Genomic DNA, 13194 nt, shown 5'->3' with positions numbered 1-13194 from the left:
CACTTGAAAGACATGAAACATAAGAGCATTTGACATTTCATGTTAAACGCTGTAAATATCAGCAGGTCAACATAATGGAAACAGTTGTATACAATAAGGTGAAACCATAAATTGCTTTAATGGCCATAAAGTTTACAAGCTAGCTGCCCCAGAAAAATACTGGGCATTGCAGTTTTCCAATACCAGTAAAACCAGTATTGATTTTCCCATTATTTTTGTTTCTGCTAAAATAGCTCTCCTGTTACAGTTGCCAACTGAAAACTAAAAGGTGATAGGATAAATTCTACATCTAGATGTTTTTGTTTTTTCTTTGTAAGAATTTATATGGTTATGATCTGAAATAAACACAACCTGAACTAGACATGAGCTGAAATTTTCGAAGGTGCAAAAATAAATTATTTTCTTAGTTTACACAGTCAGTAAAGTAAAGGGTGAATTTCAAACTGAACCAAAAGAGTTTCTTTTCTCCAACCAAGTAGTTGCAGTGCTCAACACTGAACAAACAGTGAGTTAAAATAAAGTTTATGAAATATGCAGCTCACAATGGTTGGAAACTCCTTATGTGGTTCTCTTAGCCACATAATTATTTTCAAGTTAAGTTTTTTTTAAGGTTCTGGATAAAATTGTTTACTAAACTCACAAACTCCCCAGATGAAAGCTTAACACTAAACCCCATGTAAGTGTAGCAGATGTCAAGTGGTCACTGATGACTATCACATGGCATCTGGATCTGCATCTTTTTATTTCCTGTTACACAGAAACATGGGGCAGTCAGTCCACTTTCACAGTAACATGCTCCCATCCTTCAGGACGGAGAGACAGCGGCTAGTCAGTTTGAATAAACAGGAACAAGGCACATGAGCTCCAGGTGTGTCTCATTAAAACATGGTAATTGTTAGCCTGGGCTGCATTGTGTCTTATGAACACCTGTGGCCTTACATCCCAGACCTTTAAACTAAAATCATCCTATGTGGAGAAGGAGCGGAGTTTTAACCATTTTATAAATGATGTTATGCTCTTATGCAATACTGTGAAATCTTGTAAGATGTGTTAATGCTCACAGTATTAGTTAAGGATGACTCTCTTGCTACCACAATGCCAAATTTAGCTCAATATCTGTCAAATTGACTGAATTATAGTAATTTTTACGTTGACTGATGTGTATTAATTGTGGTGGCCATGTTGAATTGGGTTGACTCCAAAAGTTGATCAATTGTAGAAGTACATTCAATGATTACTTATGGAGAATTTCATTAAAATGCATCCAAGAGTTTATGGGATCATTTTCTAACAGAGGGAGTTAATGACAGAGTTTTAGGCACAAAAACTGCACAATGAGTAGTCTTCAACATATGTGTTGGGGACAATGCTCAACCACTCTCATACCAAGAATCGCCTCAATATCTGTAAAATTGCTCAAATTAAAGATGTGAGCATTGTCATTTTGAGCAGGTTGCCACGCTCATGTTTGGCTCAAAGCATTACTATCCTAACAGTAATTACAGAATCACAGAGCTGTTGGGCTGCAGTGTGTTGCATGTGCAAAAACAGTTTCTATGGTACTGCAGATAGGTGTGTGAGTGTCTGTGAAAAAGAATTAAAAAGAGGGAAAGGTTATATTCCCACCTTCTAACGAACATCTGGCACAGAATTAGACATAGTTAGTCAGACAAAAAAATCTGTTTCATCAGTTGCAGGAAAGGAGTTCATTCCAATTACGCGAATCTTTGTAGAAAAGTGCCAACTTTTCCACCCCCTGATTTTTTTTTATCTGGTTTTAACAAAGCTCTCCTTTTGATATATTGTGTCCAGTGCCATTACATCTGAGAGAGGAGAGGTGGCACATCGAGAACAGTGAGACCGGAGAGATAAGATGGTGCAACCTGATGTAATTAATGAAATGACTTTGAAGTTTAGCTCGATGTGAACACTGACGCAGCAGGTTTTTTTTGTAGTAAGAAGCAAAAAAGCCAAAATGTATCAAATTTACTAGCCATCTTTAAATTCAAATCGACTTGTTTTTATCAAACATGTACATCCTAATGTCAAGCACAGAAGCTATTAAAAGTATTCTGGAGCAAATTAGAAACTATATTTAAATCACAGGCTGCAGTCATGAGCTAAATTTCTAAGGTTTATAAAATATCTCTCAGCTGCTCGTTTAAATGAAGTTAGAAATGTTGGACAATATGTCACAACCAAGGCCAAGGAAATCAGGGGTACAGAGGGTGCTGCAGCACCTACTTATGGATGTCAGAGGGCATGCACGCTATTTTATAAACCTTTACTTTGTCAACAGTTTTGCATTACACTGTTATTCTGGCAGAGATATTATGATATATAAGTTCTCCAGGCTGCACCAGGTGTGCTACAGCTAGCTGCTGTTGCTGATATTTGGCTTTTAAATAACCTCAATAAATTCTATTTTTTTTTAAACCACACTTAAAAAAATCTGAACTACCTATTGAATTAGGTTATTATAAAATGCATTAATAATGATTTAAAGAGAACCTGACTCGAGTAAATCTACCAACACAATCAGACTTTAAAGCAGTACATTTAAACCTACATACAGGAAGAAAGTGAGGGATTAGTAGTTTTTAATCATGCTTTCTGATGCTGTTTGCAGTAGTTTCTCATGCAAACCCTTGTCTCTGTCAATAACCTGTAAATTCCCTGTTTAAAATTGCTCCCAGGCCTTGGAGGACGTGCAGGCGTTTCATCCTCCATTGATTTTCTTGGAGAGATTTTTTTTTCCCTCTCCGCCACCTTTCACCCCCCTTAAAGGGAAACCGTGACACCAGTGGGAGGGCTCATTCCTGTCTGCGTACATTCCCCGGACTGCAATCCTCTGCGAGACGCCAGTAAGTGATCATCGACGCGTTTTTTTTTTCCTATTTTTGTTTCCCTCTGTAATCGCTCAGCTCTTTAAAACAACACACGGACGTAAGCGATGCGTCTGGCTCCGTGGAGCTCTGTGGAGGAGGGCGGTTAGCTGCACGACACACAGTCTGCCTGTGGCTGAGTGGTTCCGCTAAGTGTTTAGCTTTGTTTGTATGGTTGTTGTTTTTTTGCAAACACATGCATAAACAGATCTGTCAGGACTGGGTGGATACAGAGAAAACGCCCAGCTTCAGCGCGCATAGAAGACATTACAGTGAAGTTCGCTGAGTTTTGATTTTACTGCATCTGTTCTGTGGTTAGGGCTAAATAAAACGTCATATTCCATTTACTCTGCATGTTGTGTGTTTATTGTAAAGATTTGATATAAACAATAAAGATTTACATGTCTGTTTTGCAGCCAGACTTTGAACCATGGCATCTCCACTGACAAGTCTGGTTAATGATGACAGAAAATATCAGACATCCTTCCAGCTTTTCCTGGAGCGCTCCTCTGAACACCAGTGTATGAGAGACTTCATCCACAACAAACTGCCAGACATGCTGTCCAGGTAATCCACCTGTTGTAAGAATGGACCCACACTGTTAAAGCTACTCTTTGGAAACTATGAACTCAAAAAGAAAAAAATGGGTTATCCTCAATTACATCAAATGACACAGTTTGGAAAGATTTGACTCCAGTTTTTTTTAAGATATATTGATGTGCAGTTCTAAAATGAGGGTCAGTGTTAACATAACAAACTGAATCCACTGAAAACCTTGTGGAAGCTTGAATCACGTGATTGACCTACTTTAGGCTGGCTGTAGTTTTGTTCAGATAACAAATATAGATGGTCACATTCACAAAATTTGTGTACATATTTTGAATTTTAGGGAACACTATTGATATGAGAAAAAATATATTGTTCAGATCCTGTTTCTTTCTTTTGTGATATTTCTTTGTTTGCCCTGTTTTGAGAAAACTAAGAACTGAAAACATCAACCTAATTAGGATGGAGTAAAGTTGAATGTTGATGATATATTTATACATACATCTATATTTGCTATTACTATTGTGCCCCTAAAAGACCATCATTGCTGCTAAACATTAGTTTCAAGCTTTATCAACCTTTTACAAATTAAATATAACATTTAACTTGTGTTGTGTCACATTTGTTGCTTATTAACTGGAGGACCATAAACCAGAAGATTGTAAGCAACTGATTGGTAAACTGAGCAGATTTTAGTACAGTGTAGTAACCAAAGAGTAGACTATGACAGTCTAAGTCTACAGCTTTGTATATGTTCATATTTACCACTAAGAATGTTGCAATAGCTCAGGAGAAGACTAGACTATGGTATATGCAAAATTGACAATAATGCATTAATTAAAGCAAAATAAATGTTTTGATAATTTAACTTTGTGAAACTTGTAACTGTGTGGCAAATCAAACTTGCTGCAATTAGCCCAAAGCCTGCAAACTTTAAATTTTAAATAAAAGACAACCCATTGCACTCAAAAATAGATTAAAATGTATGTTTTATTCTGAAAAATACTGACTCTTTTAGAAATGTGACAACAAAGAGCTGATCCAATGTAGTGTGGAGAGAGATAATCTGAGAAAAACAGACCATAAAGTTACATAAGCTGAAAAAATCAGCCGCCATGGACTGTTTTTCACTTATTACCACTAAAAATCTTTTAAAACTAATAACAGAATTGGTTGCTTCTGTGGTTGTTTCACCCACAATAAATTACCAATGAAAATGAAAATACATATTATCCAGCTAAAAATGATGTGACTGATTGTGAATGGCAAGAAGTAGTGTTTTATGTAAATTTTTCTTTCCCCCTAGATTTTTTGTTTTAAATCTGTTTTTGGAAGCCGTAGGAGACGGATGACATGCTGCAGAGAACCGAACCAGCCTCTGCTACCTTTGGCAGCCTCAGATGCAGATCAGACACAAATCTGGAGGGATATGATTTACAACTTAATTAAAAGGTGTAATAGAGTTAATAAAAATCTGATGTTGAGTGACAGAACCCACCATAGCCACATTCAAAGCCAAAGTTCTTGTAGAGGCTTCAGTCACTAGATCAGAACGTCTCACATTCCCAAGTGTCAGGCAGCAATGTCAGTTACAGGCCCAAAAAATATGACCCACATTTTGCAGGTTGGAAGCTGTGAATTTCAAGGCTTTGCAGCTCTGAAGACTGTGTTTTTTTTTTCTTTCTGCTTTTTCCTTCAGCATTGGAGATGGAAAGTCCCATCTAAATGTAATTGGAGTGGGAAGCGGAGCTGGTAAGAACACATGCTATAGGACGCCATCACTGCTGAACGTATACACACGGTAAACAGCTGCAAGGACCATTAAAGATTAACCCTTCTGTTACTGATGTTATTGGAGGGTTCTCCTATATCCCTGCTGCAGAAAAAAAGCTTTTTGTTACCTTTAAGCGTTTGTAGACATCTTTCTAGTTTGCAGATAAATCTTTTAACTGTAGTCTGACAATGTGACCTCACCATTAGGTGCCTTTCCTGCACAATGTTTCATATTAAAGCAGTTTTTTTTTTTTCCTGAGCACATGCCCTCAGAGTGCAGTCACCCTTTTCATATGTCAGAGCCAATCCTTTTAATTTACCTGAGCTGTCATGTCTGTATCATTATGGATTCTCTAATGGACTGTAAAATTCATTAGAATGTCTTCAGACTCCTCTGCAAGGTATTATTTAACCTAATCAAAATGATTCACTGCATGTTCACATCAGCTTCTTTGCTTAAATATACTCCTTTGTGCGTGGCAACTTGTCATCTTTAATAAGTATCAAAACAAAAGCACCTATCTTTGGTCAAATGATACTCAAAGAATGATAATAATTCAGAAAAAGTTGGGATGTTGTGTAAAATGTTCATAAAAAATGCTTTGCAATGACCTGCAAATCTTATAAATCCATATTTATGATGAATGTTGAAACAAAGATTTTTTTTTTTGGGGGGGGGTAAGGTAATTTTTAGTTTTATGGCAGCAACACATCTCAAAAAAAAGTTGGGACAGGGCCATGTTTCCCACTGTGAAGCATCCTCTCTTCTTTCAGTAACAGTCTATAAACATCTAGGGACTGAGGACATCAGATGCTGGAGGTTTTGGAGCGAAATCTCGTCCCATTCTTGTCTGCCGTAGGACTCTAGCTGCTCAGCAGTCCTGAGTCGTCTTTGCTGGATGGGGTTCTAAAACTTGTTTATACATGGATGGTGCCTAAGCCTGAGCCCATGCAGTGATGTCTGTAGAAGAATCAGACCTGTTTTTAATTGCAGTGCCGCCTGAGGTCCCACAGATCATGAACATTCAGTGTTGTCTTTCAGTCTTGTTCTTTGTGCGCAGAGATTTCTCCACATTCTTGATATATTTTGATGATATTATGAACAGTTGATGATTCCAAGTCTTCCCAGTTGAGCAACATTATTCAGAAATTGCTCCATTATTTTTCGACACATTATTTTGCAGACTGGTGAACCTCTGCCCGTTTTTACTTCTTAGAGATTCAATAACTCTGAAATGCTCTTGTTATTCCCAGTCCTCTTACAGACCTGTTGACAGTGAACCTAATTAGTTGCAAAAATGATCCTCCAGCTGTTTCTTTTTGTACCTCCTACTTTTACAGCTTTTTGTTGCTCATGTTCTGTCTTTCTTTAGATGTGTTGCTGCTATAAAATTCAAAATACCTTTTTATTTTTTCAAAAACAAAATGTACAATTTCTTAGTTTGAACATTTGACATGTTTACTATGTCCCATTGTGAATAAAAGATAGGTTTATGAGATGAACAAAGTATTGCATTCTGTTTTAATCTACATTTTACGGAATATTCCACTTTTTTTGGAATTGGGGGTTATAATTTACTTTTACTTTTCTAAAATAATTGCAATTAAAAAGTTGAACTTTCTGCAAAAGAAAAGTCTGCTGCAGCATTTAGACTCGAGCATTGCTATGAAAAATGAATTGACATTAGTTGTTTTTTTACTGCTCACTGTGGGAATGTGGGTCAAGATCTTTTGGTAATATAAAAATTGTTTTCAAAATAAAACTGTATTGATGCCTATAGGAGAGATTGACTTAGAGATGCTCTCTGAGCTCCATAAAAGGCACCCAGAGGTGACGGTGGATAATGAGGTGGTGGAGCCGAGCAGCCAGCAGCTACATAACTACAAAGGTACACACTCTCTCACATTGTACAAATGCACATCTCTGCTAGTGAGCACTGTAAAAATGGTTGAATATTTAATTTTCCTGCAAAAAAGGTAAATTCTTTATTGTATTTTTCATGGTTAAGCTACATTTTCAAGCAGCCTTTGGCTCTTTTATGAATGAATTAGTTATACATTTGCTCTTCTATTAGAGAGCTGGTCTGTGAACCACACTGTGCATTCAAAACTTGATGTCAACAGGAATCAGCCCTTCTGAACTAAGAATCTGAGTAAAATAACCATTTCTGCTGATTTGTCTCCAGTAGTTTACACATATAGACAGCTGTAACTGCCAATTATTTACATATAGACATCAAATATTTTAAAGCTAGTGAACGTAAAGATCCTCAGGTTCCTCTCGTTGGGTTCTCACAGCACATCGAAAGTGTGGAGGTTGGTGATTAACACTTCTGTGTCAGAAGTATTTTCAAAAGTGTTGTAAAACTTGTTGAACTGGTATGATTTCAGACTAGCCAATACTTGTTTCTCTTCATAAAGAAATTCACAGAATGCTCATGGATTGCTGAAGCAACTATTTGATCATTTGTTTTGTGTTAGTTTTACATTTACGGTTGTATTCATTGTCGTTGATGAATGTAACATATTGAGCGCCTGTGACTGAAGACGAGCTAAGACTGTGTCTGTGTGTGTGCATCTGTAGTGTTAGCAAAATATCTCATCAACCATGAATGAGTTTTAAAGAAACTTTCAGAAAACAATTATTGTATGCACATCTAGAACTGACTATCTTTGGAGTCGGACAAATTCAAGCTAATGCAAAATAGTTCACACATAAATGGCTATAGCTATAATTTTTCAGATATTGAGCTAAAATTTGGTGTGGTAATAGCTGAAAGCCAATCTCACCACATTTTAAGAGCACTCTTGCAAGAGCTCACAATTTCCAATGGGAGAGTGCAAAATGTCATTTATAAGCTTTAACTAATACAACTATAACGCCGCCCCTGCTCAGCATTAGATGATTTTACTTTAAAACTCGGGCATGAAATGTGGCAGTTGGTATGCCTTCCTTTAAGGAATGCTAGGCCTTTAATTTATAATGTTTATAAGAAGAAGAGTGAATTTGGTTTGACTCATAATAAAATGTCCGTCAAGTGTGTCTTTTCTGTAACATGCACAACAAATTAAATTTATGAAATTTGAAATGTTTACACATTAACTCTTATATTGTACTGTGTTCAGCTGAATACCCTCCATGTCTTGGACTGCCTGTGTATTTTTGTGTGACTGTGACAATTTTTTACATTTTCATGTAGAACGAAGTTTGACTTAAAACTTTCAACAAGTCAAGTAGGAATTTAAATTGAGATGACACTTTTTTAACAGTATCACAGTCATTCTCACCTGATTTCTCTTTATTAAATAAATAGTCACATGTGCCACCCTTTGTTTCTGCCAAGTGGTTTCTGCTGTTTCTAATGAAGTGCGATGGAACTGAAGTGACTGATGTTTCAGCAGAGGTGAAGATTTCACATACTGTAATCAGCAGCAGCAACAGTTGCAACTTAACATCACCAAAAATAACATTATCCTAAAAATAGTCTGTGTACAAAGTAAAGCCATACAACTATAATAACATAATGTTTTAATGTGGTTTTGTTCATCTGTTATGTTAGCAAAATATCTCACTAAAGATATTAAAATTCACTGGATGGATTTTAATGAAATTTTCAGAACTTATTTACTGGCAGTTCATCTACAACGGATCAAGCTTCGGAGTCAGCCCAGTTCAAGTTGGCTATCACAGCTAATAGACCTTCGTAAACTTAAAAACAGCTATATCTTGATCTTACAGATATTGAGCTAAAACCCGATGTTGTAGTAGTTGAGAGTCATCCTCAACACATACTCCAAGAGCTAACAGCTCTCACATGAGTTTGCACATAACGTCATTTACAAGGTTTGACCAAAACAGCTATAACTTTGTCCCTTCTCATCATAATGTAACTTCAGTTCATCACTGGCATAAAAGGCGGTGGATAATACACATTTCTTCAAGGAATGTTAGGCCTTCAGTTAAAAAAAAAAATTTTTGTTGCACCAAAAATCTGTGCTTTAGATGTGTCAGTCCCTCAAAGCAATGAAGAATCACAGGAACGATTCTGTTTGTCACTGTAGCATTGTGTGAAAATTCATCAACAGAGGAATAGTTTTCATGTTTGAATTCTTCCATGTCTTTCGTAAGTTTTAGTGTCTCAGAAACCAGAGCTAAACTACATCAAGTTTACTTGGAACAAGATGACTGCCTCAGAGTTTGAGGAGCACTGGAAGCAGACAAAGATGACAAAGAAGGCAGATTTCATTCACATGATACAGGTTGGTGCTGACATCTTCCCAGCTCTCACACTGTATTTTTGACACATCTAGGTCATATTCATTAGGTGGCACTCGACAGCAATTAATCCCATTAGTGCATCTGTCTAGCAAAGAAATATAATTAGGCACTCCGTGAATGCAGCAAGCAGCTCATTATGTGTGGTGAAATCGACAGATGCTGTACTACGTGAAGGATCCCGGCGCTACCATCAGCTTCTTCCAGAGTCTCCTCAATAAGAACGGGAAGCTGATTATTATTCTGGTGTCTGGTGAGTTGATTGATCTCATTTTAGATTAAGAAACGTCCTTGTTGTTTTTCCCCCCTTTTGGAAGTGACATGATTTGTTATGCATCAAACATGCATCATACTCCAGAATGAAAACAGTTTAACAGAGATCCCAATGAGCATCTCCTAACTGAGAGTTGCTACGAGTGCTGATGTGAGATAGAATCTCATTCTCGTTCCACCATCAGCAAGTCAGATTTTTTTTTTTTTTTTTACATATTCAATAAAATTTTGGAGCATCCTGCAAGTGGGAATGACAAATTTCTCAACTTTCTATCAAAACCTGTTGAATATTTACCCGGAAACACTAGGGTTATAACAGTACATGTATTCATACTGAAACATGGTGCTGCAAACATCCCAGACGAATACAGGGACCAGATGACAAAAACGTTGATCCCAGCCAATCAATCACCTCTCTCATCCTGTGGCTTACACTCATGTATTTTAATTAGTTTTTTTTGCCAGCTGCCACAACAGAAAAAAGAAGTAAAGAAAGCTATCTACTGTAGGTTATTACTTTACAGCCCTATTCACGTATATGCGCTGTGTGCACAGCAGGCGTAAAGCCCGGAGCAGAGGGGGGGCTCACAGTCTGAGCCCAAGTTCACTGCTGGTTGCCGAGAGACAGAAATACCCAGGAATTAGCTAGTTTTTCCATCCGCAGCACTTGTCTGAATGACACTTTGTCAGAGAAAAGCCCTTCCATCAAATTTAGCAACAATGAGGAGGAGACAAGAACAAATAGCAGTATTTGTTCATAAAACCTTTGAAGTTTAGAGATTTAGACTCCTTCGGTGGATGCTCTTGGTACACCTTCCTCCCACACTGAGTACAGAGCAGCGGCTCTAAAAGAATAAAAAATAAAAAACATAATTTGGTTACAGTGATTAAAGTTTATAGTGTGTTGCACTGGGCTGAACACACTTGTTACAGAGAGGACACTCCATAGGCAGATCACCTGGCACCTTGACACACGAACATATAGGAGTTTGTGTGTGTGTGTGTGTGTTGCCCACCTATGCCAGTGATTAAATGTGTTGAGGTGTGTGACACACACAAAGTCATGTTCGTTTGCGTGTGAGGTGTCATCGTGCGCTCCACCCACAGACTGCAGTGCACCACATACACAAACTAAGTTTGGAAGCAGTGGGTGAATCACACCTCTGGACTATTTTCCTAACAAAAATAAGAGTTACTTTTCAGTGTTGGAGTTCAATTTTTTTTTGGTCTGTAGGACACGGTTAAGTTCAAACTGGATGTTAAAGATGATACACTATGACTTTTCTGTTTAATTTTATCTCATGACTTGCTCCCTCAGATCCCCTCCACTAGAAAAAGTGGTTTGCTTTTTTTTCTCTGCTTCTGGGAGACTTACTGTCTGTTAAAAAATGGGACAAAAACAAAAAACCCTAGCATTTAGAGTTTGTTTTTTGAACCATGACCTTCACACTGAGGTACGTACCGAACCATGTCTAAGGCATACCATGACACCCTTAGTAAACACTGTCCTCATTTGTCATTCTGATGTTAGCCCTGTTTCTGTGGCATCTGTTCCAGAGAAGAGCGGCTGGGGGAAGCTGTGGCGGAAATACAGGAACCAGCTCTGCAACACAGAAATAAGTCAATGTGTAACTGCAGGAGACATCAAAAGCTTCCTGGACTCCAAGGGAGTGAGCTACCAGAGCTTTGACCTGCCATCTCAAATGGATATCACTGAGTGTTTCATTGAAGGTGATGAGAAGGGAGAGCTGCTTCTTGATTTTCTCACAGAGGTGCTGGACTTTAGTAAAACTGCCTCTCAGGAGCTGAAAGCTGGCGTGCTGGAGCTGCTCCGGCACCCAGACTGCAGTGTGGGGTCTGAGGGCAGAGTTATCTTTAACAACAACCTTGGAGTCATCGTTATTGACAAAACAACCTAAAAACATGCCGCTATTACATTGGCTGTAGATTTATGACATAGATGATGAAATGCTCTTAAAACAGGATTAATAACTGTTGACTTTATCTTGTTTTTTTTCACTTCTGTACTTGTGCTGTTAATGATTAAATTTAATAACTGTATAATCTTGTATAATTCTGTGCAAATTGAAAATGCATTTAATGTAATTTTCCTTTTTTATGATCCACTCAAAGATTCCCATAATAAAGATCAGTCTTAGTCAGTTACAGAAATTAGCTTCAGATTTTAGCGTCATGTGATTTTTATTGGGCTGCACTTGGCAGGCTATCGCCTAAACCCCAGGATGCTTCTGCTGTCAGCGGAGAGCACTCGGCTTCTTTGCAAATCTAAAAGTAAATAGAAAATTGGACAATTAACTTTTCATTGAGACTCATTTTAGAAAAGCTGAAAGTAATTGTGCATTATACATTAAAATGGTTGCAGGTTATATTTATATCAGTGAGAGCCTGAACCGGGAAATTAAAAAACTGTGAACTGCATGCACAGGCTTTTTTAGCTGCAGTGTAATCCATTTGTAAAACTGTTTGCACTACAGAAGTCCTGCTGGAGCTGGTTAATGTTGGACTGAAGGTCGGGGACGAAAAATCCTAACATTTACTGATTTATGATAACTTACTGCCCTTTATCTTTGTCCCTGAAACTGAGTTGAGTCATCATGCAGGACAAGCCTCGAACTAAAAATACGTTTATATCCAATTGATGTGAAGAAAGCTGAGGATACCCTCATGTTAAACTGTGCACGTGTAGGTCAAGTTAAGCTTAATCTGACACCATCATGCCTTTCTGTGCTCAGCTGGAAGAAGAAATACAAATAGCACAGATTTTTTTGGATTACCATTGAAACTGCTTCAAAGAAAAGGGAATACAGCTGCAACCAATGCATCCCTGCTGAAATTGAAATTTGTTTGGTTGTAGGTTAGAGTCATTCACAGCACATACTCCAAGTACTACTCGTTGAGCAAGATCTCTGTTTGAAAAAGTAGTATTAACTGTTGGACTCAACTCTGTCCATTAGCAAAAACACCTAATGAACCACTGGATGCATTTTAAGGAAACTTTCAGAAAGTAATCATCTATAACCCATAAACCTTCAACACATTCGGTCCTGTTGTGGAATAAACTTGATCACTAGCATATTTGTTTGCATTTTATTTCCAAAAACAAAACCCAACAAAATAAATAAATAAAGAACATATTTATTGTCTTCAAAGTCAAATATTAATTATCATAAAGCCTTTTTTAGCCCGATCTGTGGACCGTTGGCTCCATCTAGTGGTCAACATGGGTTACCGCAGTTACAACGACAGAAGACAAAAAGGGAAACTAACAGGAGGGGAAAGTGTCTAAATGCATTGAACAGTCGAATAATCTTGCATTTAAACTTATTTCGATGATTATAAGCAATGACAAGAACCTAAAAAAAAGTCCAGAAACATCTTTAGGTGCAGTGAACTCAGTCTGTCAGCACGACGGCAGCTGCT

At 37.6% G+C, this 13194-nt stretch overlaps 1 protein-coding gene across 3 annotated transcripts; it reads left to right on the top strand.

Moving 5' to 3' along the window:
* Positions 1-2751: 2751 nt before the first annotated feature.
* LOC108238570 (histamine N-methyltransferase) lies at positions 2752-11936 on the top strand. 3 transcript variants are annotated; one of them, XM_017420763.2, is made up of 7 exons: positions 2752-2864; positions 3302-3452; positions 5131-5183; positions 6986-7093; positions 9334-9464; positions 9640-9733; positions 11311-11936. In XM_017420763.2, the coding sequence occupies exons 2-7, from the start codon at positions 3316-3318 to the stop codon at positions 11670-11672; spliced, it is 885 nt and encodes a 294-aa protein (XP_017276252.1). In that variant the 5' UTR covers positions 2752-2864; positions 3302-3315; the 3' UTR covers positions 11673-11936. The 3 variants fall into 3 exon arrangements, with proteins under 3 accessions (XP_017276252.1, XP_037832139.1, XP_037832140.1); XM_037976211.1 differs by having other exon boundaries at positions 2858-2946; XM_037976212.1 differs by lacking the exon at positions 2752-2864 and adding an exon at positions 3181-3199.
* The last annotated feature ends 1258 nt before the right edge of the window (positions 11937-13194 follow it).

Source organism: Kryptolebias marmoratus, linkage group LG6 (genome assembly GCF_001649575.2).
Source record: "Kryptolebias marmoratus isolate JLee-2015 linkage group LG6, ASM164957v2, whole genome shotgun sequence".
Taxonomy (NCBI): domain Eukaryota; kingdom Metazoa; phylum Chordata; class Actinopteri; order Cyprinodontiformes; family Rivulidae; genus Kryptolebias; species Kryptolebias marmoratus.
The sequence above is the reverse complement of the archived record's forward strand: the minus strand, read 5'-3'. Positions and strand labels throughout refer to the sequence as shown.

Excerpts from the sequence above, each read along its gene's own strand:
- LOC108238570 (XM_017420763.2), top strand. The coding sequence starts at position 3,316 with ATGGCATCTCCACTGACAAGTCTGGTTAATGATGACAGAAAATATCAG. Across the intron at positions 3,453-5,130 it reads CTGCCAGACATGCTGTCCAG|CATTGGAGATGGAAAGTCCC; the intron begins GTAATCCACCTG and ends TTTTTCCTTCAG. Across the intron at positions 9,465-9,639 it reads ATTTCATTCACATGATACAG|ATGCTGTACTACGTGAAGGA; the intron begins GTTGGTGCTGAC and ends TGAAATCGACAG.